A 26,176-nucleotide genomic window follows, 5' to 3' on the forward strand; every position below is an offset into this window, starting at 1 on the left:
GATCATTTTGAAGAAACTCTCACCAGTGAGAGTATCATTAAAAATTTTAAAGTTGTGTAAAACTCTTCCTTCTATAGCGCATCAGACATTGACTTTTTGAGGGTGTTGTGTATGACGCATTCTGTGAACCAGTGAGGGTTTTCAGTCGCCCAGTATCGACAATTTTGTCTGTTCACATGGCCCTTTAAAGTAAACGTTGCTTCGTCAGAAAATATTATTCGTTTTACAAAATTATTGTTATCATTAGTCATTACATAATTACTGTATTTGCTCATAAAATTCATTTCGGCGAACAAAATAATTTTCTGATAGCTCTTGAAGTAAGAATATTTTATAAGGGTGGAACTTTTTTCAATACTTTATGCACTGCTTTTGCACAGTAGATCGGGATAAATTAACATTAGAAGCCGTACCTGTGATTGTAACTTTGGGATTGTCTTAAACCGTTAACAGAACGTTAAGCTCATCTTCTTCAGTTATTGAACCCCGACCAGCTTTTTGAGTATTCCGAACAGTCCCGAATTCACGAAACTTTGCTTCAACTCTGCTTACCACGCTTTGCCTAATAGGCGACCGATCAGGATGAATTGCATTAAAGAGCTGAACCACCTCCTTTTGAGTACGCGACATATCTCCGAAACCAATCATGCACGATTTCGATTCTTCCACGTTCGGTTAATTTTCTCATATTTCATATAATAACAGTAGGTAATAAAGTGTAGTTACTAATAAAACGCAGAATGCCACTGCTTTCGCCTCTTAAAAAGAATTAACACCACTTGCTAAATACTTTAAATAGTTGCACCAAAATACATTCACTTTTTGACACTGACAACAACAACGCACAAAACTAAAAAACCAAAATACCAACATTTAATTTAGATAAGTATTTCTTTAATTTTACATTTCATCATCATTTTTCGTTGAAAATTGCTTATGTAACCACTATTCATTTGTACCATATCCTTTGTAAAAAAATGCGTTTTTTCTGATTCTGCATTAAAAATTTGTGGTTTCTATTTAAAAGACATATTGATGACGTCATATCTTTTTCTAACCACCCTGTATATTTAATTTCCACGTAGAAAAATCCTAAACCCAATATTAAAATCGACCGGTTCGGGCATTTTTTCAGAAACGGTTCATTTCATTTTTATTGAATTTATCCGCTACTTTACGCATGCACTGTATAAGTAAGAGTTAGGCACAATCCCTGACAAGTGATATTAGAATTGGACATAATACTTTCAATAATAGTTTTTGTTGCTTTTCACATATACTAAATTAAATACAATTTTATCAATTGTATGTTATATGAGCGATAATAACATTTCAATATTGTTGGTAATGATGATTCAGTGTATTGGCTTCAGATGACTGGCGGTGACTTGACAATATTTTGTTATTGTGTGCTTAATTCTTACAATATATACAATGTATGTATAATAACTTTCATATTAACTACAGTATAGTTAAAGCAAGATTTTGTCGTTAGCATTAGAAAAAAATTGGAATTGTTTTTTGCTATTTTTTTTCACAAAAATTATAATTTCATAGATTATTGTTAAAGGAGTTAAAGGACATCCGCTGGCTAATATACAATTAAGAAATTGTACAAAACATGCAATAATTCGTGAAAAAACCACATTTTTTATGAAATAATTAACCCGTAATGTGAAAACTGAAACACAATTCGAAACATGGTCTATTGGACCAGGACATATAAAAATTGAAATAAAAAAAAGAAAAATGGCTATGTAAAATGTATTTTATTTCATTTCATTTATTTATAATCCAAAAATTTCGTTACATACATTTTTATAAAAGTACAAAATAAGCACCTAAGTAACTTAATACTTGTGTATGCCTATATAAAAATATATTATTAAAGAAATTTGTTTATCTTTACCATATTTAGATTCCAGCTCTTTCTTAAAGTTCTTTAAATGAATAATTATTTAAGTTGCCAAAAACTACACTACATATACATATATATTTATATATACAACTACAATCCGCTGTCAAAGCCATTTGATATAATAATAATAATAATAATAATAATAATAATAATAATAATAACTTTGAGAACAAATCTCAACAGCAAAAATATGTTTAAGGCACTTAACTCCTACGCATGTTCAGCTCTTAGTTATTCTTTTGGGGTAATTAATTGGAGTAGGACAGACATAGAAAGGCTACAAAGAAAAGTGAGGACCCTACTTACTAAAACGCACAACCACCACCCTCTGTGCTCTGATGCCACTGGTGCCACTGAAAGAACAATGCTTCCCCGCCACCTTGGAGGAAGAGGATTAATAGATCTGGGTAAACAACTTGAAAAACAAATTACTAACTTAAGATCCTATTTTTACAGGCAAGGAGAAAATTCCACGCTGCATCGCGCAATCAAATAGACGATTCCACTCCTCTACAACTTAAGAGCGAGGAAGCGCGCAGCTACCATCATACGGACCAGGAAAAACTCCGCATCTGGATAGAGAAGCCCCTTCATGGGCGGCATCCTAATGAGATCAGCCAAAATCATGTCGACACTGCTTCGTCGAACTATTGGTTGGTATCAGGCAAGATGTTTCCAGAAACCGAGGGCTTTCTACTTGCCATCCAAAATCAGGTTATACCAACAAGAAATTATCTCAAGCACATCGTCAGAGATCCGTCCGTACAAAACGACAAATGCCGGTATGGATGCCAAACATCAGAGACAATCCAACACATAACAGGAGGATGTCAGGCCTTTGCAGCGACAGAATACAAAGAACGGCACGACTCAGCTGGGAAAATTTTACATCAAGAGCTGGCAATGAAGTAGAAACTTATTACAACAGAGAAGGTTCCGTATTATCAATATACTCCAGAACCCGTAGTGGAAAATGACCGATATAAGTTATATTGGGACCGCAGTGTACTTACCGATCAACATGTAAGGCATAATAGACCAGATCTTATTTTAATAGATAAAATTTCCAGGAAAACAACTCTAATTGACGTAGCCATACCGAACAACAATAATCTGCAAGAGAAACACACTGAGAAAATCGCCAAATACAGAGATCTAGAAATTCAAATCGGAAGGCAATGGAGAATGGATAATGTTCAGACCATCCCAATTGTTATATCGACAACGGGTGTAATACCAAAGAGTCTACTGGAATACCTTACAACAACTAGGAACTGGCGAACATATATATAAGCACATGCAAAAGGCAGTACTACTGGCAACTGCTCGCAGCACCCGAAAATTCCTAGGAGATACTCTACATTTCAGGTCACTTAAGGGCACCGAAAAGGCCCCCCCACAGACCACAGAGCTTAATCCTTTTGATATCGGAGGTATCTGGGATAAATAAATGATCCCAGTTATATTCTTAATATCAGGGATTTAAGGAGGGGATTAAGTTATAAACTTTTGCTCCTAAATAATCTATAAAATGAAGGTTAATTTGCTTATGATTCTGTGGCAAAGTAAGATTGTTATGCATATTACACTTGGTACCTTGGGAATGCGTGATTTGTTTTTTTAAAATATCAGTACTATGTAGAAAAGAACATACTTTTTCTATATAAAGATGATTTATATCGCTAATATTAGAGTTGTACAGTAGCTCAGTTGAGTAAAGTCTATTTTTCTTATAAATTACTTTAAGAATGTAATTTTGGACAACTTTTAACGGTTGAAGAGTAGACTTGTAAGTACCATCCTATACTATTATGCAATAAGAAGAGACTCCACTAAAGATTTATACACAAGCAAACACAATTTGTTGCCCAGTATTTCTCGAAAAACGTTGTTTCGAAAATTTTTGTATAAGTTTTGGAATTTACCACAAAGATAATAAATATGATCACTCCATTTTAAGTACTGGTCAACTATAATTCCAAGATATTTTGTTTTGTTTGTTTCTGTGATTACTTCGTTTCTTGTAGTGTTGACAGTGATACTAGTAAAAAGTGGTCTGCTCTTATTACATAAGGAAAAAGTTATATAATTTGTTTTTTCCATGTTAATCGTGAGTTTCTGGGTACATAACTAATCTCTTACCTGCCCAAAACCCACACGCAAAGTATTTTTTACTTCTTCCCATGTATTGCCTCTAAATATTAACGTCATATCATCTGCAAAGCTGACTATTTGGCCAGATATTTTTAGTTTAAACAAAGAGTTTATATATATAACAAATAGAGTTGGTCCCAGTATTGTACCTTGTGGCTCACCTATGTTTATTATCTCTGGATCGCTGAGGGTACCATTTAGTTTGACGTATTGTTCTCTCTCTTCAAAGTAACTTTGGAGTTCCTTTTTTGCTGGACCTCTAACCCCATAATGCTCTAACGTATCTAGAAGGATATTGTGAGGAACAGTATCAAGGCCTTAGCAAGATCAATAAAAACAACTATACATTTTTTACCGTTGTTTAGGTTTTTAGTGACTTCTGATGTTACTTTATATATAGCATATGCTGTACTGATACCCTCTGAAAAGCCAAATTGATTATCTGATAAAACTCCAATTAAATTCAAAAACGATCTTTAATGCATTTTTCTGTTTATTAGGCTGATTGGGTGATAATTCTCAATTTTTGCTCTGGCGCCTTTCTTATATATTGGCGTGACAATCGACTGTTTAAATTATTTTGGTATTGAGCCGTTTGTGAAAATAAGGTTTACGATATGGCTCAAAGGCTTTGCTATACAGTTATTTGCTATTTTTATTGCTCGCATTGGAATTTAATCTATTCCTGATGTAGCACTACTTTTTAGTATCGAAACATGTTTAATTAATTCATTTGTGTTTACCGGTGTTAAATATATTGAATTATTCGATGGTTCTAGGATGTCGGTAATAATAATGTCTTGCCATTGGCGTTCACTATGCTTGCTTCCATCTTCCTGTCTGCTTTTGTCTTTGTCGCATCCTTTATGATTTGATAGATTTTTTAAATATTTTTACTATTTTGCGAAATTTGATTCTTATAATATTCAAATTTGGTTTTTTTTATTAGATCGTTCACGTAATTTCTAAACTGTTTATACTCATTATTCAGTTGTGCACTAAAGTCTTTAGCCAATTTCTTTTTTAGTTTGTCCCTCTTCCGAATAGCAATTATTAGCTCCGTGGATATCCATTCTTTTATCTTTCTTGCCTTATGTTTGTTAGATCTTTCAATTTTACACAAGTTTAGAATGTCTATAAACTTTGCTGTGAAGTCCACCCAAAATTCGTTTTTGATTAAATTAAGAAATTTGTCATAATCTATTATTTGATACGTATTTACGTGTTTTGAATTTGCTTCACTTGCGAGTCAATTTGTAGCTTGATCGGAAAGTGATCTGTTATGTCTGTATTTAGGATAAATGACTTAGCCGATAGGTCACTCTTAAATTTTGCAAAAAAATGGTCAATGCAAGTTTCGGTCTCATTTGTCACCCTAGTTGGAATACCAATAAATTGTTGTAACGCAAAAGAATTTGGTGATGATATATACCTATTTACGATTGCTTTTTCCCTATCGTTTGTATTAAATAAGTTTAAGTTAATATCCCCAGTAAAAATTTCACAATATTACCTTGCATTTATTGAAAAGAAGTTTTCTAAATCATCAATAAAAGAATTTATTGGAATTGGAGGCGGTTTATAAACCGCAGTGAGACCAAAAGTAATACGATCAATGGAAAAAACAAATCGGCTGAGGGTTGCTCCAGAAATTGGCAATTTATGTGTTAAAAAAGTAACGTCAATATTAGACCTTATGTATACTAAAACACCATCATTTTTATTATAATTACCTTTATTGTAAAATAGGTTGTAACCAGGAATATGATAGCAATTGGTATTCTCAATATTAAAAGTTTCTGTAAAAACCAAAATATCACAATATGAAAGGTCAACATTTTCTATAAGTTAAAGGATTTCATCAAAAATTATGTTTTAAACTTCTTATGTTGAGTTGTAAAATATTTAATAGTTTTCAGTTTACATTTATTTCCCTAGATAAATGACTAAAATCTAAAAACTGAGCTACATAATCACTTTGGTCGTTTAATTCATCCAATAATTCAGATTCACTTTGGAACAGGTCTGAAACATACCAAGGTCTTTGACTATGAAAGTGTTAAAGTGTCTATGCAATTTTAAATTCGCTGCAAATCTGTCTCTGATCTTACCCAAATGGGTCTATCAGTACTTTTTTTCTTGATATAGATCTTGCCGTTGTAAGTGTATGCTGAGTGGAGGTTTTTATTTTTCTTTAGTTCTCTAGCCCCTTTAAATAGCGTTTGTTTTTGTAATGTTAGGTCTTTATTAAACTAACTTTTGAATTGACCTTGAAGGTTGCAGCTGCTTGGACTGATTCTCCTTAGTTCTCTGCTTCTCTTTATGATTTTAATCTTAATATTCCGATCGTTTAGTCGCATCATAATAGGAGCGTTTACATTTTTTCCTAGACGATGACTTTCTATTACACTTTTGGCTGGCAGTTCCATATTAATAGAGCTCAGGATTTGTGTAACTATTTGTGGTATTTGTTTGCTCTTATTGTGAAACCCCAGTAATAATCACGTTGTTTTCCTTTTATCTCTCTTCCTGGAAATTCAATCTCGCTTCAAAAGACTCGACCTTCTGCTTTAAAGCCATGTTTTCCTGCTTCATACATTTGATATCATCAGTCATATTTTTTATTTGGACTTTCTGTTCATCGAAACTATCTCAGATATATTGTACTGATTTTTTAATTTAAGCCATCTCCATATATTAAGATTGTATATTAAGATTTCCAATCTTATATTTTAAGATTTATTACAAATAAACGACATCAAAAAACTTACAGTGTTGATTATTAACTTGATTATAGGGGGGTAATGTTTATATTATATATCAAGACAGGCAACCTTTGTACAAAAACTTTGCAAACCTTTTTACTATACTCTAAGCAAATTGCTTTTGTGCAGCGGATACATTTATAGCTTGTCTTTCTCACTTTTGATGAAGGGCACACGCGTTTTTGGAAGTTTGTCATCTGGAATATTGTTTCCTATATTGTGAGGAATATTAGACTTACTTTAATCTCTTCTCTTTAGATGAGGTTAAAGTTACTGATACTCCAAATCTTTGACATATTGACAACGAGATTAAAGTTTATTGTATATGTAGCAAAGATGAAGCTGTTGACTGAAATTATAAAGTCCATCTGCAAGAGGCACTTTTAAGTGATATATTTCTTTAAAAAAAACATTAAACAAAGCAAAAAAAACATTATCTAAAGATATTTCTTACAATTCTTTTTAATTTATGAGAGCTTGGTTTAAAAAGAGAATAATTTATTTACATTTATGTACAGAGGGCAAGAGCAGGCGAGGATTGAATCGGGAAAGCGTAGGACAGGAAACACATCTAATATATATAAATATAATATTATATGATACAGGTATATCTTATTAAATACAAAACGAAAATGTAAGTGTAGACTTAAACCAGTACAGCTATATGAATATGACACAACCTGAATCTAAAGAGACTGGAAAGAACCCACTTCACATGCAAGCCAATAGATATTTATTGATTAGGCATCATACTGTGACTGTATAAGCCTATTTTTAATATATTTCTTATACTTATAAAAAGAATAATCTTTAACAAAAAGAGGTAACTTGTTCTACCAATGTTTACAAAGTTTTAGCTTTCAAGTTATTTAATTCTAATGAAATGTAAAAAAATTTGCGGAGCAGTGCATTGTGTATTGCTGAAAATTAATAATATTTTACTCATTCTTTCTAAGACTTATTCAATTCGTACTCGTACTTTACAATAATAATCATATTGGTAATCGAACAATTTACATACAATTTACATATCAGACAATGTTTCTCACACTTGACATATGTAGGTACAACTGATAAATAACAGACACTTTGTGAAGATAACTTCTAATTATAGAATAATAAAGCTCTTAAAATGAGTGGCCATCAATATTTATTCAGTCGCCGTAGATTTGGTGGTAACCTTCAGTCGAATCCGACGCGCCGGCTGAACAACATCAACAATATGAGGCTTCAATTTATTTTAATAGGATTGTTTACAGTTTGTTTAGTGAAAACAACGGAATGTGCGAGAATTTTAGGTGCTTTTCCCATGCCTGGGCAGAGCCATTATATCCTGGCTTCAAAATTAATGAAAGGATTGGTGAAGGCAGGCCATGACGTTACTATGATTAGCCCTTATGAGATGAAAGATGTTCCTAAGGGAGGAAAATACACAGATATTGTACTGGATGGAGTTGCAGAACAATTTGCTAGTAAGTTGGTTCAATAGTATAAGATATACACTTAATGCCTGCCTTATAGCAAACTATAATTATATAGGAAAAACCTTTTCAAAAATCCCTTTTAAAATATCTTTATAATGAAATATGTATAATACTTTATAATGGCGTTATAATGAACGAATTTAAAAGTTTAATTATTAAAACTGTGTTTTTAAAGTCAATTATTCAAGTAAAAAAAATTAATTGCCATTTTATTTCATTCAAATAAATTATGACCACTTAAGGTCATCATTAAAAGAGTATTACACTACACTTGTTCATTATAATTGTCTCGTAGTTATTTTATTTAGTTAAATTCGATTTTGTATGAAGTAAACTCATAGACAGTGGCAAGTGCCTCTTGTTGCAAGTCTTCAATTTTTTGGGCATTAAAATTATGTTATCTCCATTAAACGTTCTGGATGGATCATTCAGGTTATCAAAATAGTCCTTTTCTTTTACATAATTCTCTTTTTCCCTGAACCATTTCTTTAAATCAGTAAGGGAAATATTTATAAGAGCTTTTGTAAAAAATTCAGCTATTCGCGAAATAAGTTCTGGATGTTTTTTCAGAAATGATTTGTACCATCCATGTGTCCTGGACATTTATCTTTAAATGGGTGAGCCCTAGCCTTCGTCCTAGTGAATCCCTTTTTGTGGTATTCAAAGATCCATTTCATGATTGTAGCTTACTCATTTTCGGTATATAAGAATTGGCGCAGGACTACGTCCAATTGACTATTTTCTCAAAATTTCAAAATTTAAATTACAAAAATATTTTTATTTCAGATAAAAAGAGAATAAGCAAAAAGATTCTTAGTGATGCAAATATCTACCTATTACTAAATTGAAGAAAATAATCATGAGAAATCTACCTATATTACTATAAAATAATAATTATTCATGCGCATTTTGATATTCATCTATCTTCATTTTACTTAAAATGTACCTCTTTCTGGATTCAGTCATTGGTCACCCACAATTTATTATATTTTTTAGTTTAGGCCATTGCAAAGGGTTAAATTTAAAATACTTAACCCGTAATATTGCATTAAATAATATTGCTTAGAAATTGCATTGATCAAATTAACAAATAATATTAAAACAAAATCTTTGGGTTGTAATCTAGAGAAAATTAAATAAATACACAATTTTTTTAACATAGCGGTCAGTAATAAAATATTTCAAGGTCGACTATGTTGCTACACCGTAGATTTTAAATAGATCTGCAAATTTGGTGCAAATTTGCCTAACTTTAATGAAATTTATAAAAGTCTAGAAACTGAGGGCTTAATATTAGTCTTTAATGTTCAAATGTATAACAACTGTATAAAGGCCATATACGATACAGATTACCCTAAAAGAAATATCTGTACTTGCGATGATTTGTGACATACATAGAGGAGGAGAGGCTACATACTGAACATTTTCGATTAATTGCTAAATATTATTTCGATTAGGAGTATTGAAATAAATTTCCTTAAAAGGCACGTCAACTTATTTAACTTGTACGCAACGACAAACCGTTTGAAAAATTTTGATTATTTTAAGAACCTTACCTTATGTACATTGTACCTCATTTTGGTTATAATTAATACTGGGTGAAAACGAAAAATATCGCTTTTTAGGTCACTGTCATAACTTACATCCTGTATGTGAAAAAAAGTAAAAACTACTTCACATGCAAGTACGCTTCTATGCAAAACGTACCACTTTCCATTTTTTTCTTCTTGATATATCGTTATTCCAGCTATTAATATTTTTTAATGTAGACCAATTTTCACGCAATTTTTGGTAGACACTTATGTACATACAAGTCATTTGGTGTCATGTAGTGCTTCTCCCTCAAAACTCATGACATGCCACTGTTAAATTATATAAAAAAATATTTTATTGCTGTAATTATTAGGTATTGTTTAGTAATAATAATAATAACATGTTTATTGGTATCTAAAAAACCAAAAAATAATACGTTATGAATTCTGTTGAGGCCATAAAAAATAATAACAATTTAATTTTTTTTAAATTTCAATTATTTTATTGAAAAGAAAGAACACATCCAATGGGAAACGAGAAAAGAATCACGGTATGAAACAAAATATAGGGAGAGAAGATAAGGGAAATTATATAATAATTTATGACAGCATTCAAAGCCTTTAACATTATTATTGTTTGGAGATTTTATTTTAATATTAATCATGTTTTTGAATATTTTAAACTCATGCTCAATTTGTATATTATTAGGATTTTTTATTTGTATTTTGTACATAGCATCATCGTGTCCTTTATGATTTGCAGTATTTATCCATTGATCCAATCACTACTACTTCGTACCTAAATTAATTTCTTAGATTGACATTGATTTTTACAATTTACTAGATTATTATTATTTATTAGATCTATAAGGTCCTGAATGATGCTGAAAAGTGCTGAACAGAAATATCAAAGTAATTCTAAACTGGTCTTGAATTAAAAACTTAGATATTTAATTAATTTATTGTGATTACTCAAAGATTCAATATAAAGTACTTATATTCTTAGATTAATCATTTAGTTAGGTTATTTAGATTATTATTTTATTTAAAGTAATAATGTATCTAAGAGCATATTGATTATTGTGCATTATCTAAAACTATAAATCTTTTATTGCAGTAGTTGGTAGGTTTTATATTTATAGATATTTAAGTAGTTGGTTTAGTAATGTCTTAACTAGCTGATGAAGTATTTTTAATACCTGGCGTACTAAAAAATATAAGACCTAAATAAGTGAAATAGAAACGTAAGATTAAAAACATTATGTCAATTGTTATATTTTATGAGATATTAGCAAAGAAGATAACAAAAATAAACCGAATAGGGCCTATTTTTCATTTTTCTTGCATTGAAAACTTTTCCTACAAACATTTTATTTTTTGAAAAATTAGTGGTTGTTCAATAAAAAATTGCAATGCACCATTGGTGTTCGTTTTTAAATAATTTACGCCTATTTTTAAATGCCCAACGTCCTTTTTTAGCCTTGCACTTGGTATATTTAACCACGTGGTTCAGTATAAGGAACCTATTATTATTATGAATTAACATAATTTTTAACTTAAAACTACACCGGACGCTCACAAACGCCGATGACAAGTTCAAGGTCACACGATTTCCAAGCAGGTGTATATATATACCCACCGCGCTATTGGGGCCGGCTGATCTAATATATAGGTTTAATAGATATACACAACGCAATTGCGTTAGCTAGTTAAATCTGTGGTTTTATAAATATCCTCAAGACTCAAGTTATGTAGGGAAGGATTATTAACTTCTTTTAACCACTGTTTAATTTTTTTCGCTTCTTTTGGAAATGGAAATCGGTTACCAAATTTGTTGTCGCACATAGGTACACAACATTTTTGCTTTGAAGGTTTTAAATTATCCATTATCTGATAAATACACAATAGATAAATCAACAAACGCAGAATATTCAATACAGAATACAGACTAGAAAGAATCTGGGGAAAAACCACAAAAGTATGGTAGGATATGTGGGAAAATCCCGAACACTCATATCGACCGACATCATGGCGCTATCTAACGTAAACAAGTAAAAATAATTGATTCATCGAAGTCATCTAGTGATTGGCCGCAAAACTAAAGCGATGGGACCACCGCCTTCCATAGGTGTTACCTTTCTATTCGGGGCTATTTTGTTGGTTTTTTGGGGCAAATGATGGAATGATACAACGCTTATTTGCTTGCTTGCTTGCTTGCTAGGTTATTGGCTCTGCTACTAGGCAATCTGCCAGCACGATTTGGAGATTCGAAAACCGTCGGGTATGTACCCTGTTTCCCGAATCGATAACTTTCACAAAATTTAATACTTAAATGCACGTTATAGAAAACGGCAAGGAGTAGGAAAGGGTTTAGGAAAGGAATCTAAAGGATAGGAAAGGAAAATGAACGACCACGTGTTGACTGGGTGAAGGATGACCAACGATTTGTTTAATAGCAAGGACTGACTACTTTATTTTTAAGGTTAAGAACGTACTCTACGTAATTGGCAACCCGCCATACATCAATATGTATTATCAGAGTTAATATAAAGATGGCGCTACATATATTAAAATCATCCCTTTTTTTGATACTTCACAACACCCCCGCAACAGAATTTTTTACACTTTTTAACCCTTTAGTAAGGATGTCGGCCAACATTTCATCTGTACTTAAAGTATTTACAGATGGAACTGTTGGAGCTGGTCTATCAGGCTCTGGTTGAATCCATTCTAAATTATGGTATAAGAATTTGGGGTAATGCCTATAGCACAATGTTATCAAACCTGGTTATCACTCAAAAATATATACTAAACATAATAAATAAAAAACCAAAAAGATACCCAACAGTTAATTTGTTTTTGGAAAGTGGTGCTCTCACTGTAAGAGAACTTTACCTGAAGAGCAGCCTTAACTTTATAAAGAATAAAAACATTTATAAGATTCTACCCCAACGCCTTAATATTACTAGATCTGTTACGAGAGAACATGTTTTTTTGACTAAGTTTAATTTTAAAATTTGTCAATGTCATATTTCTTATGAGGAGCCAAGAATCTTTAATTTTATATCACACGATTTTTAGGCTATAAGAAAAAAACTGTTAAATATACGCATAAACGAATTGATCAGGTGTAACTATAAAAATGTTTTGTTAAAGCTACCTTTTCTAACGTAAACAAATGTTATAATTACTGGTATATTTGCAAATATTATTTATTGAATAGAAGACTGAATTAATTTTACAAATTTAATCTAAGTTAATTTAATTTGGTTTTTATAACAAGCTCTCAAATTTATTGTTAAATTATAATTGTATTCTGAAATTCTGTGTCCCGACAAGTCACTTGTGACTTAGGGCACAAACACTAACTTTGTAATAATACTGTACAATTTTAAGTAAAATATATTTAAATTTGAATAACATTATTCTGAACAGCCTCTCTGATGAAATGGTGACGGATATCAATAGTTTTTTCATTGAATACTGGATTTATATATAATTTATGAGCCCCTTGATTGTCATTAAATAAAACAACAGAATCCAGTCTTCGTTAAATTTCTGACAACAGATTTCGTAAGTAGAGAGTAAGATTCCTTATTGGCCTCCCCTACAGCTACATACTTTGCTTTAGTGCTAGAAAGTGCCACTGATTTTTGTTTAAAATTTTTCCAAGAAATCGCATCCCCCGAAAAATTAAAAATAAATCCCGTGTAAGATATCCTATTTAACTTGTTTGAGGCCCAATCATCATTACCGTTAAATCCAGATCATCCCTTTTATAAGTCAAACAAATATCTTTAGTCCCCTTGAAGTACCTTAATATCTTTTAAGCACACTTCCAGTGATAATCATTATGACCCTTGTTGAATTGGCTTAAAAACTTACACTGTATGCAATCTTGTTAAAACCGCTAAAAACATTAGACTAAAATTAATTTTTGGTACTAAACTAAACTAAAAATAATTAATTTTTGTACCAAAACTAAATTAATTTTTGGTACAAAGGATTTTCATCTTCTTCTAAACAATTACTTTCTGCAAAATCAAAATTATCTATTGGCGTGCTGACAACATTGCTCTCCTCCATATTAAAGTTTTTTAGTAACTGGTTAATATACGCACTCTGATCTAATCTGATACTATCTTTATCCCTATGAATCGTCATACCGAGACACAACTTTAACTGGATACCGCTTATCTAAAGAGCACCAAGCGACATTTCCTCGTTTGGAGAAAATTCAATTTAATATTTTCAAGCTGTCCCGGAAATTGTATTGTAAAAATTTTGTAATGATGTTTAAAAAAAATATTCTATATAAGAGGTAAAATAAAGAGGATTATTGAATTTTATAAAAATTTCATAGGATCAAGGTCAAAAATGTTATTTTTGACAGTCTTTGGTTCCTTTTTGAAAAACTGGAAATTCAATAATCTGTTATAGTTGTCTGTTGGTTCCATATTGTATGATACAAATTATGATTATAAGGTAAAATAAAAAGCAATTATAGACAAAAATTTTAATTAGAGCTTTAGCAGAACTTTTGTTTTAAAACTTTTTTTATTTATATTAAAAAGAATTTAATTTTCTTCAAATTCAAAGTCAATTTCAGGTCCAAATCCTTCCAAGTCTTCTTTAAAATTTGCTGTTTGCAGTTTGGTGTTATAAAAGTTCTTACACGCTTCGGGAACTAAAATCATGAAGCTTTGGATATCCGCTGCCTTTTTTTCGGAAATCGGTTTTCCCTCTGGATATAATGTTTTTAGTTTTGCTCTAAAATCTCCATTTAAAGTTTTGAGTTTAATACCTTTAGATCTTTTGTCCATTTTTAGCTCCCTGTAATCGACTTCGACGTGCGAGTGTTGACGTAAAAAAGATGCTATAAGGATTTTCTTTTTCGATTTAGATTATTCTAGCATTTAGCCAATCAACCTTTTCACCTGTTTAAAATACCTTTCTGTTTGAAATGGCCTTCTCAACATCCTCAATAGGGAAAAAGTGGTGGGTGTCCATTTCAGTTACAATAAACTTATTATTTTTCTTGCTTGATAAAATAATTGATTTAAAATCATCTAAGGCATAGACACGTAATTGGTGCTTCATAGCTCGTTCGATTTCTCCAAAATCAGGATCATTTGCTAAAAAGCTGTATTCAGTGATTAGGTATTTAAAATATATATTTTTTAAGACTCTTATGTCTACTAAGGACAGCCTTTAAAAGAAGAATTATTTTAATATTACGATTCTGCCCACCGCATGAAGCGGACCACATAATGAGTTCTTCAATATTTGGATCTAGATAATTTTCAATAAAGTATTTTATGCATGATCAAACCTCTTGTGCTCCTCGACCAGCGATTCCTTCTTTCCAGATAAAACAGTAAGGCAAATTTGTTGACGCACTATGTATTCCTTCATTGTACAGAGAGAGCTGTCGTTTGTAGTATGTTATATTTGTCGGCAGCTTCGGTAAGCTAAGTACTTTTTGCATGTCGTAACTAATAACGTCATGGGTCGCATTTGCTGTAGCGAAATCTACCTTCATTGCCTCACGTGCTTCTTTAGCTTTATTTAAATGAGCAATGTGTTCGAGATTTAATTCTTGTTTCAAAGTCTCACTTTTTTGGTTTTGTAGTTTTACTTGCTGGCTATCACATACATTGCAAGTATCTTTTATTGGAGGCTTTCTTCTTAAATTGAAATTTTCATAAAATATTTTTTTGTAGGTACTTAAACTAACAAAATGGTTATTTTCAGACAAGTATAGTGAATGCATTTTTAGAACTGAAAGATCAGGGTTTAAGTAATTTGCATCTGATTTTTCCCTAGTGTAATGCGATATGTAGGTTGGGAACATAACTATGTGACCAAGAACAGCATCCTTAGTAATTTCGGATATTTTATTTAAACCTCCTGATTTCTTGCCCCTTTTATCTTTAATGCAATCATTATTTAATTTTTCTTACTGCAGTATGAATTTTTTTTATTGAGATTTGATATGTTTTAATGAACATTTCTCGACATACATTCTCATTTCCTAATTTATAAACTCTTGTGTAACCTCTTTTCAGACTGTTAGGAACTCGTTTTCTTTTTATTTCATTAACTTGAACTGTTGCTGCTAAAAATGCTGTTTGAACATCATAAGATCCTAAATCCCAAAAAATTTTAAAAAGTTCAGTTATCCAAAGAATTAGAACAAATAACTATTAATATGATATAAAGACTTCAAAATAATGTGGCAAGTTAGAGTCCTTTAATTTTTTTCGTAGTTTAAAAGTTTGCTCTGGATAAACCTCTTTCTTCCTTTCTTTGCCCTCCTTTCAACATTTTCCTTAACACTTCGTAGCTTTTCCTTTTTGCGTATTACCGCTAAAGGGTAATCCTCTTATGAATCTGAAGAGGTAGTAATAATCTGTCTTTCAGGCCGTGGAATCTCTTCATCAGTTTGATCAGATGCTTCATTAATGTTTTCAGATTCCTGCAAGAGAACATTAAAATCGAAACAAGTTTTTACGCTTTTAATTACTTATCTTACTTTATCTTACTACTTAAAATGTAAAACTTCAAAACTTACATCTATGTAATTTTCAGTATCTTGAAGAATAGCCACGTTAGAAGATACCACCATAATTTTCATAGGAGGTATCCAAGTTATTTGCATTAATAAGATAACTTGATAGCTCATAATTCTTGTCTGGCACACCATCTTGGTTTATCAGGAGTGTATTATTGCAAATAGTATCATTATTGGTAGCAACATTAAATTTGTTGGCAGACAAATCACTAGTTTACTACAAGAAAACATTAATTTGTATTATGTAGCGACCTTAAGAACTAAATTATTTTTTTACTTACATTTTTCTCTGCAATTTGACTTATCTCAGTTTGGTTAGGTGAAATATTTCCTTTCAAACTCCTGCTATTGCTAATGTCATTGTAGTCCAAAATGTCAATACTATTGACTGGTAAAACTTCAACTTTCTATAAAAAAGTTACAAATAACTATGTACTATATTAAATTTAAATACTACTTAATTAAACTTTTAAATTTACTTACTTGAAAACTACTGCGGGCTTATTCCACCAACTTTTCACACCTGGTAAGATTTCTTTTCAACATTTTGTTAAAAAAAATCTAAAACCATCAACCACCAACAAAAAAAACTGCAGCACTTACACTGAACAAAATAATATATAAACCACACAACAGAATAATAACTTTGAGGTTAGAAATACGGGAAGAACCAAACGCCGCATATCGATGTCTATACATAGATTATCTAAACAGAACCAGTCGCTTGGATCAGTTTAGATAAACAAGGAAACTGTGTTTAGTTGAATGGTTCATCTGCTCATTGATGGCGCCACGGGTATTATTTTTATATGGGTATTTAGCAAAATACGGGTAACAGATAAACAGGTCGCTTGGTGCCATTTGCTCAATTTAGTCGTTTTGGTGCTTGGTTCCCTTTAGATAAGCGGTATCCAACTGACCTAAGTCTTTAATTTTAAATTTTGAACATAGTTCTGCCTTTAATAAATCAGTTTGAGCCTTGTTATTGCTAAAAACTACAACATCATCCACGTACAGAGCTACTATAACTAAACTGTTATCAACTTTCTTAATATAGACACAATCAAAATTTAATTCACGTTTTGGTATCAGACTCGAGAAGACTGCTTTAATCCATAAATAGCCTTTTTTAAATGGCAAATTTATTTTCGTTTCCTTTAAGGACATAACCTTCTGGTTTACGCTGTAGTAAATTATGATTTAAGACATAGGGTTAAAATGAAACAACCTTCCTAGGGTTAAGTAGGATCTATATTAAAATATCAAAAAGCTAGATCCAAGGATCGTTGAACTTCCCGTTGACCTGGTTTATGATAATGCTTACTAGACATTATAATGTTTTGCTATATAGAATTAATTAATGTATTATTACAATATAGTAGTTTCCTATTTACACAATATTTGTTATACTGGGTGATACTTCCATACTACATCTCCCCGGGAAATTTAAGGAATTTACATATTTCTTTTAAATTGAATTCCGGATATATATACTATAAAAGTAACAACTCTTCTTAACACATTCCTTAAATTATATACATACATTCAATTAATATCCAGTAATTTTGAAAATTTCAACTTTTTACCTAAATAACCCCTCTTTTCCATTTTTTTTTTTTTTTTTTTTTTTTTTTTTTTACAAAACCTTAACTAATAATACATCAAACTAGTAAATTAATTAATTATTACCTAACTATGCGCAGGGCCCTTTATGCACTAATTACTTACTTATGGTATAATTTAGTTCTATTTTTATGGATTAGAATCTCTTTACTTTCTTTTACAATTTTTACATTAGGAGATTCATCCTGAACGACTACATACGGCCCCAGGACACAAGGACTGGCAATTTTATTACCATTATATTCATTTTTAACGAGAATTAAATCTCCTTTCTTATATTCAATGGGATTTATATTTTTATCATAAGATATTTTTCTTTTTTCTTTTGAAAGTAAAATATTATTTCTTGCGTCATCATGAGCTTTCTGTAACCTGTATTTCAATTCAATTGGATAACCATCAAAATTGTAAATAGGTTCCACGATATTTTTTAAATTACTTGGTATCTGACATTTTTTCCCAAAAACAAGCTCAAAAGGAGTATATTTAGTTTCAGTGTGAACTGCCGTATTATACGCAAAACACCAGTACGGAATCCATGAACTCCAAGCTGCGACATGGTTTTCTGACTGAATTCTTAAATATGCTCCTAAAGCCTTGTGTGAATTTTCCAATAACCCTATGTCTTAAATCATAATTTACTACTTTATTTGAATAGACTGTTTATAAATATTTGTAACACCTAACTTATCCCCGGGCATATGAAACACATCTGGAAATTTCGCACATAATTGTTCAATAGAATCTTTTTCCTCTTTATTTAAATACCCAAGTTTAAGCAAATTAAACAAATCTTTTACTCGACTGCTTGATACAGCCTGCGAAGTAAATTGACAACAATTATAGTGGCTCAACTTTTCAATTTTTGGTAAGCAATTTCTCAAACGTACTTCAGTTTCACGCGTATTTAAAATTTTAACTGGAATTTTCCCATCTTTCGGTTGCGCAATCACACCTGCTACAAACACTCCCTGACACAATTCACTAGGCAACACTACACATTCTTCAACCAACCCTGTCTCGATGTATTGAATACTTTCACATCTTGGAAGTAAGGTCATACTTTTATTGCTACTAGCATTTAGGTCTAATGCAATTTTATTTTCATCATTAAACAGTGATAATGTATTTTCCTCATAATTTAAAATAGCTTTATACTTTTTTAAAAAATTTCTACCAATTATTCCATTGGTTTCACATTCCAATGATTCAAAAACATAAAATTTTTCCCTAAATCTTATATTTCCAATAATAAGATTCAAATATACATATCCTAATGAAACTAAATTACCCCCTATGCCTTTAATTTCAAGACATTCTTTGTGCAACGGAATTCTAGAGTCTAAATATTTTAATTTTAGCGCACACAATGATGCTCCTGTATCTATTAAAAATCCTAATTTCTTACTATTTATATGAAAGAAAACTAAATTTGAGTAATTGGTTGAATAAGTAAAAATATTATTATCGTTAGGGACGAAAAAAATCATCCTGATTATTCATCATATCTGATGAATAATCAGGATGATGACCTGTCTTCACCTGACTCCCTGACCTGTTTCAATCTCATTATCAACATCGACATAATTTATTTGTCTTCGCGAATTTCCACGAAACCCTCGAGCAAACGAACGTCCTTGGTAACCTCTCTGAAAACGCTGACCAGGTAGACTCGTATTACCTCGGCCACGATTATTATAATGAATATTCGGATTAGCATTATTATCAAAATTTCTAGAATTACAATTGGTATGTGTGTGTCTATTAAAATTATTGCTTCTAAAAAATCTTCCTGTAGGTGGTAATCTATTACCGCCTCTGGCAAAACCTCTATTATGCCTTTGAGATAAATTGAAAATTTGTTGATTTTGATTTTGAAAAGAAATTTCTTCATCTTGTGCCGCTCTTATGGCATCTTTTAAAAACGTAAAATTTCTGGCTGATATGATTGTGCTAAGCTTTTGATTTCTGAGCCCGTTTGTAAACTGTTTTACAGCTGTTTTTTCATTTAAAGGTCTCAAAACGTCAAAAGCATTAGAATCACCCTCTGCCTGAGAAATTGTCAAATTTACAAAAATATCTTCGAGCTCTTTGCCAAAGTCAGAGATAGATTTATCTTCTTGTTTAGTGGCAAATAATTTAACCTGAAGGGCAGTATCGGATTTTTTAGTTAAAAGGTGTGTTCTTATGTCCCTGATTAGAGCCTCAACAGAACTATAACTAGTGTTTAAACGTAATTTTGCGCTACAAGAAATTCTTGTTTTCAAAATAAAACTAATTAACAAAGTCTTTCCCTCATCATTAAGCATAGAACTGTAAAATTCCGCAGTTTCACATAATTTATTGGTAATGGCCTCTGAATCATCCATTACGGGCAAAAGGCTTGTGGCAACTTTAAGATCAAAAGAAGACATTTTCGATTCAAGATTCGCGCTTTGTCCTGGAATTTCTTGGTACACCGATTTAATTTTTTCTATAATTTCCCTAGCAATGACAACATCCGAATTATCTATTTCCGAATTTTTAATTTTTTGATTAATATCTGATATCTCTTTGCTTAATCGAGAATAAATAGTTTTTGCTTCGCTTATTTTTGTTAAAGCTATTGGTGTTTTTCTCCTATCATAATTTAACTTTACTAAATAGGCTCTGATATCTTTTAAAGAATTTAGAATATCCTTTAAATTATCTCCCATTAAAATAATACCTCGCTATTTGTAATAAAAATTAAAATAATAATCCTTGTTAACTGGGTCCGTATTTAGACTAACAATCAAAATAATAATGGGTACTATAAACAATTTAAAAACTTACATGTAGGTATACAACTAAATTAATATTAGCACTTTTTAACAGGTACAATACATCTTTGCTCAATTTGTAGTTATAATATTCTTTTTCCCATTCCATTTTCCATTCAATTCTCCATTCCATTTTTCCATAGTTATATTTTTATTATTTTTTTAATGTCCATAAAACCTAAAAGAGAACCTAAAATTTTAAACTTGTTCCTCTTCGTCTAGCTCAGCTCTGGATCGTCCTAACTCATTTTTATGGATTTCTCTGCGAATAGTTTGCTTCAGTCCTCTTCTACAGCGTTTAACCAAAACGTATATGGCAACAAGGGCTACGGCTGCTACTAGAATTTCCTCCTTAGACTTGGCGTTTCCCAGTTTTTAAGATTATTGGCACTATTTTCTTCTTTTGTCCACCAACATCGTTTTTCTTCTTTTATTCTTTAGGTATATAGGAGGCAGGGTCGCCATGTAGTAAATTATGATTTAAGACATAGGGTTAAAATGAAACAACCTTCCTAGGGTTAAGTAGGATCTATATTAAAATATTAAAAAGCTACATCCAAGGATCGTTGAACTTCCCGTTGACCTGGTTTATGATAATGCTTACTAGACATTATAATGTTTTGCTATATAGAATTAATTAATGTATTATTACAATATAGTAGTTTCCTATTTACACAATATTTGTTATACTGGGTGATACTTCCATACTACAACGCATAAATACTGTTTCTTGCAAGTCACCGTTTAAAAAAGCCGTCTTCACGTCCAAGTAAATAACTAATCTATCCAAGTAAATATCTAAATTTAATTTTACAGATAAGGCTAATAACAAACGTAAACTTAAACACCTTATTACAAGAAAAAATGTCTCATCATAGTCCACACCTTTTCGTTGGGTGTACCCTTTCGCCACTCAACGAGCCCGATAACACACCTGATCATCATAATTAACTTTGGTTTTAAGAACCCACTTGCATTCCACCAAAGTTCCACTTCTTGAAGTATCAACCAAGTCACTTGCCTCATTTTCTGCAAAAGACAGCATCTCTTCATCCATGGCCCTCTTCCATCTTGCTGAGTCTGGCTGAATAAAGCTTCTGACACACTAGATGGAATATCTTTCAGATTCACTTCTTGCTGCTTATGACATGTAAATGTCACATGATCTTTGTAAACCTTGGAGTTCTTGATTCTGTTGAAACGTCTTGATGTGCTAGGTAGTTCTAGTGTCCACCTCTGGTGTCGTAACCTCAGGATTTGGTGATTCTAGAAAATCAAAATTTTTAAATAACTTTGGCTTTTCTTTAATGACCACATCTCTACTGGTAATTACAGCTCTTTTGTTGGGATCATAGAGCCTATGGTCCTTGTAATTTTGACCATACCCCACCAAAAACATCTTCTCTGCCTTCTCGTCAAACTTTATTATCTTTTCTTTGGGTATGTGAACCATTGCCTTACTACCACAGACTCAAACATGACTAACATCAGGCTTTTTACCATAGAAGACTTCAAATGGTGTTCTACCCTTATGCACACTGTACTTCTTCTGACTTTTTAGTGACTTCTGAAGCCTTTAAGTAATTCTCAAACCTGTAGGCGGATTCCGTGTTCTGTCGCTTTCAACACGTCGAATTCTAGTGTTGAATTCCACTTCTAAAGTCAACACGTCGCCAAATATGTATTCCGTGTACCCATCGTTACCGGTTCGGTAAAAGTCGGGATTTATCAACATGTCGCATTTTGGATACTATTCATTCTGAAAATGTTTGAGCAAATTCTAGGTATTTTTTCTTTGTTACTAAATATCTAGGGATATTTTTTTAATTGTGTTGTCTTGTCTTGTTTTGTTGATGGCTTTGCTGCAAGGCAATTGCCAGCCCGATTTGGGGGAGACTAAGAAGGCAGACAAAGAAGGTGTCTGGCTCTGGACCATGCAGGAATCTCCGAAATATCTTCTTATATTACAACTTTGCTCGTTCTGTTTAGCTTGTGACTATAGCTTTGTCTTGTGTCGGCTTTATGGTTTGTGGCTATAATACGGGAGGATAACGTTAGTATTACAACAAAAGGAATGAGGGACCACACCAAGCACTAAAACAAGCGGGATTGTAGGATACAAGAGGGGTATTGGATAGTTGAGCTTCAAAGTTTAATCTTATTGATATTTATAAATCGCATGATTATTTCTATTGATTCGTCGTCGGGGGCAGACAGAATTTGAGTTATGGATATGGTGATATTTTCTTTTTTAATACAAAGATTCAAAACAAGTCTAGATCGGGTATATTATTAATAGGGCATTCAAAAAATATGTGGTTTGAGTCATCAAACATACCGCAGTCGCAATAAGGGCTATCTTTAATTTTAATCTTATATAGATGGGCGTTAGTCAGGCAATGACATGAGCGCATTCTAATTATTGTTGTAACGTGATTTCTATCCAAAAGATGATCTTTAAATTATTTACTCCTGACATTAATGTGAAGGGAAAATTGATTTTAGTTAAATGAATCTGACTGAGAGCCGGGATCAATATCCATATCAAAATTTTGATTGAATAAAAAGGTTTTTATTGTTCTTTTATTGTTTTCTGACATGTTTAAAAATGCATCGATGATGCTTTTAACTTCATCTGGGTACCAAGAAGATTCATGAGAATTAAAACTATGAACTGCACTTGTAGAAGGCATTTGTGTTTTGAGACTGTTTTCTTTTCTTAATGAAAAAAATGGAGAGCTAGTTTCTTTTTGGGGTTTAGAGTTAGGGGAAATTAAATTATCATTATGTGCCTTTACATCATAACCTTTATGAATTATTCTTTTCTTTGTATTATTTTCAGAGACTACTTGTTGGTATGATCTTTTAATAGGGTCAGTTTTTGCATGTTGGGTTCGTCTTTGTGATGGTTGGATTACATTCTCTTTTAGATTGTTCTTTTCAGGACTATTTAGGTTTTTAATATTGGGGTATAAGTTTTTAACATAATAAGTCAGAAGGATGATATACAAATTCATTACGTGTCAAATAGGTCTTTTTAACAATTTCGCTTGCATCAAAAAAGGGAATATTTTCGAATGCCATTAACTCTTTTATGTTTTTTTGCCTAGTATATTCGGGGCAGCTTTTGTCTGTAGATTTATGGGGACCTTTACAATAAAAACATCTAGTTTCGCAAGGGGGGTGCTCCTCTAAATCAGATTTTTTTTCCTCACCACATGTGAAGCACCTTTCTTTGCCTTTACAGTTAGTGCGAGTATAACCATACCGTAAACATCTAAAGCACTGTGTTACAGGGGAGATGTATATAGAAATGGGTCTTTCCAGTCTATAGATATTTAGGGATTTGGGAAGACAAACACCTTTAAATGTAATAAGAACCGAGCCAGTGGGTTCATATGTTATATCTTTGTCTTTAATTATTTTTCGGTTTAATCTTTTAACCTCTAGAATTTCTATGCCGGTATCAGATTTAGAACATTCTAATATTTCTTTTTCGCCTATTTCTATGTCAATTTGCCTGACTAACCCTTTACAAGTCACAAAGTTAAATGGAATATAGATTTTATAGCCCTTATTTAACAGGGTTTTGTTTTTAACAAAATTATTTGCAGACAGGAAATTAATGAATTCTACAGAGATTCTGTTTAAGCCTTTATTTTTTATTTTTTTAACGTCTGTCAGATTTAGGTTAAAAATGTCTCTAGCAATTTTAATATTATTAAATTTGCCTACATTAAAACCCACTTTTTCAGTGGATTCTAAATAGACAAGAAATGGGCCAGTATCATTTTTAGAATAAAAAACTGGTTCTTTTTCAAGGTTGTTTTTTTTAATGTTTGAAGCCTCTATTGAAATACTACAAACATCAACATTGCCATTATCTATACCGTCACATTCTTTTAGCATTATTGCCATGGGCTGGGGGGGACCGCCCCCCCCCCCCCTGCTTCACTCATAATACTTTAACTTTAAGCAATGTAATTGGAAATAAGCATGCACAAAATGGAGATTTTTTAGCCAAATAGCAAATAAAAGCAAGCTAGTATATAGAAAGCTTTAACCACTTAGAATAAGCTCAACTTACCTTTTACACGCGCAGAAACAGAAAATAAATTAGTAGGACAAGATCGAAACACAGCCTCCAAAAATTTACTGTAGCCTGTCTCGAATTAACACTATTTAGATGTTTTAATTGTGTTTGTATTGGTCAATAGTTTGTAGGTTATGTGATCTGTGATGGTTTGCTTTTTTCCATAATTACTCGGTTAAATAAAATAGGTACCACAAAATAATGAGGGTGACTTCCCAGCACTAAGAAACTTTTTTGCAAATATGTGAAAGGCACCCAAATTTGGTTACCAATAATATTTATATTGACAGAAAACATCTAAAATATAAATAGGTATTTTAACAAGGAAACACGCTATGTATATGTTACATGCCAAATTCTTGAGATGAAATTTATAGAAAGTAACCATGAAACTAATTAGAAGTAATTAAGGTAAGCAACACAACAAAGCATTATAGGTTCAGACAAAAATATAACCTTACTAAGCTAAATTTGGGGCTCTATTGGGGCCCTCCTAACCTAACAAATGACAAAAACAAACAGAAATAACAACGTAAAACGTAACTACAACATTTTTAGAACCTAAAATCAAACTACAATAACCAAAATAAATGTAACACAAATAAAAACAACACAAACCTATCAAAAATGAAGCTCGTAACAATATCAAGACAAAATTTAGGAAGCTCAAAAAGTTGCTACCAAATACCTACAATTTAAAAATTATTAGTTTTACCTTGTATGGGTATTTAGAAAAATACCCAAAGTACCATCAACAAAAAAAAAAACAATTAACAATTTTTACAAAACCGTCCAACGTCAAAATATAAAAAAAACAAAGAAAGTCGTATAGAAAAGATGAAATCAACACGTCAAGAGGTGTCGTCTTCGTAGCGACCGAGAACAGGCGAAAGTCGTGTAGCAAACGGTGCACGGAATTCAAAATTTTATAGGCGACATGTCGCTATGGAATTCAACAGTACACGGAATCCGCATCCTGCTTCGCCATATTCTCCAGTTTTCCGTAACATTTCCTTGCATCCGCACTGGAGAAATACCCCGGCTGTCACCCATATTAGCTTATTTTATTACGAACTTGAGGCCAACTGGGGTACGGCCATGCGGTTTCCCTAACCTCTAAACTTAATTTTGCTTTTTACCGGACTGCGCCATGTTAATTTATGTTTATTTTTCTTTATATAATTTGAGAGCATTTGATTGGGTACACTTTATAATGAGATAGAATAATAATA

General features: G+C 31.7%; 1 protein-coding gene across 1 annotated transcript in view; it reads left to right on the forward strand.

Moving 5' to 3' along the window:
* Positions 1-7,986: 7,986 nt before the first annotated feature.
* The window catches only part of LOC126733735 (UDP-glycosyltransferase UGT5-like), a 29,989-nt gene continuing 11,799 nt past the window's right edge, over positions 7,987-26,176 (forward strand). Inside the window, exon 1 of the mRNA XM_050437120.1 lies at positions 7,987-8,309. Within this exon, the coding sequence (XP_050293077.1) occupies positions 8,060-8,309 (250 nt within the window). The 5' untranslated portion in view covers positions 7,987-8,059. The remainder of the gene's footprint in view (positions 8,310-26,176) is intronic.

The sequence above is a fragment of the Anthonomus grandis genome, chromosome 3 (genome assembly GCF_022605725.1).
Source record: "Anthonomus grandis grandis chromosome 3, icAntGran1.3, whole genome shotgun sequence".
Lineage (NCBI taxonomy): Eukaryota > Metazoa > Arthropoda > Insecta > Coleoptera > Curculionidae > Anthonomus > Anthonomus grandis.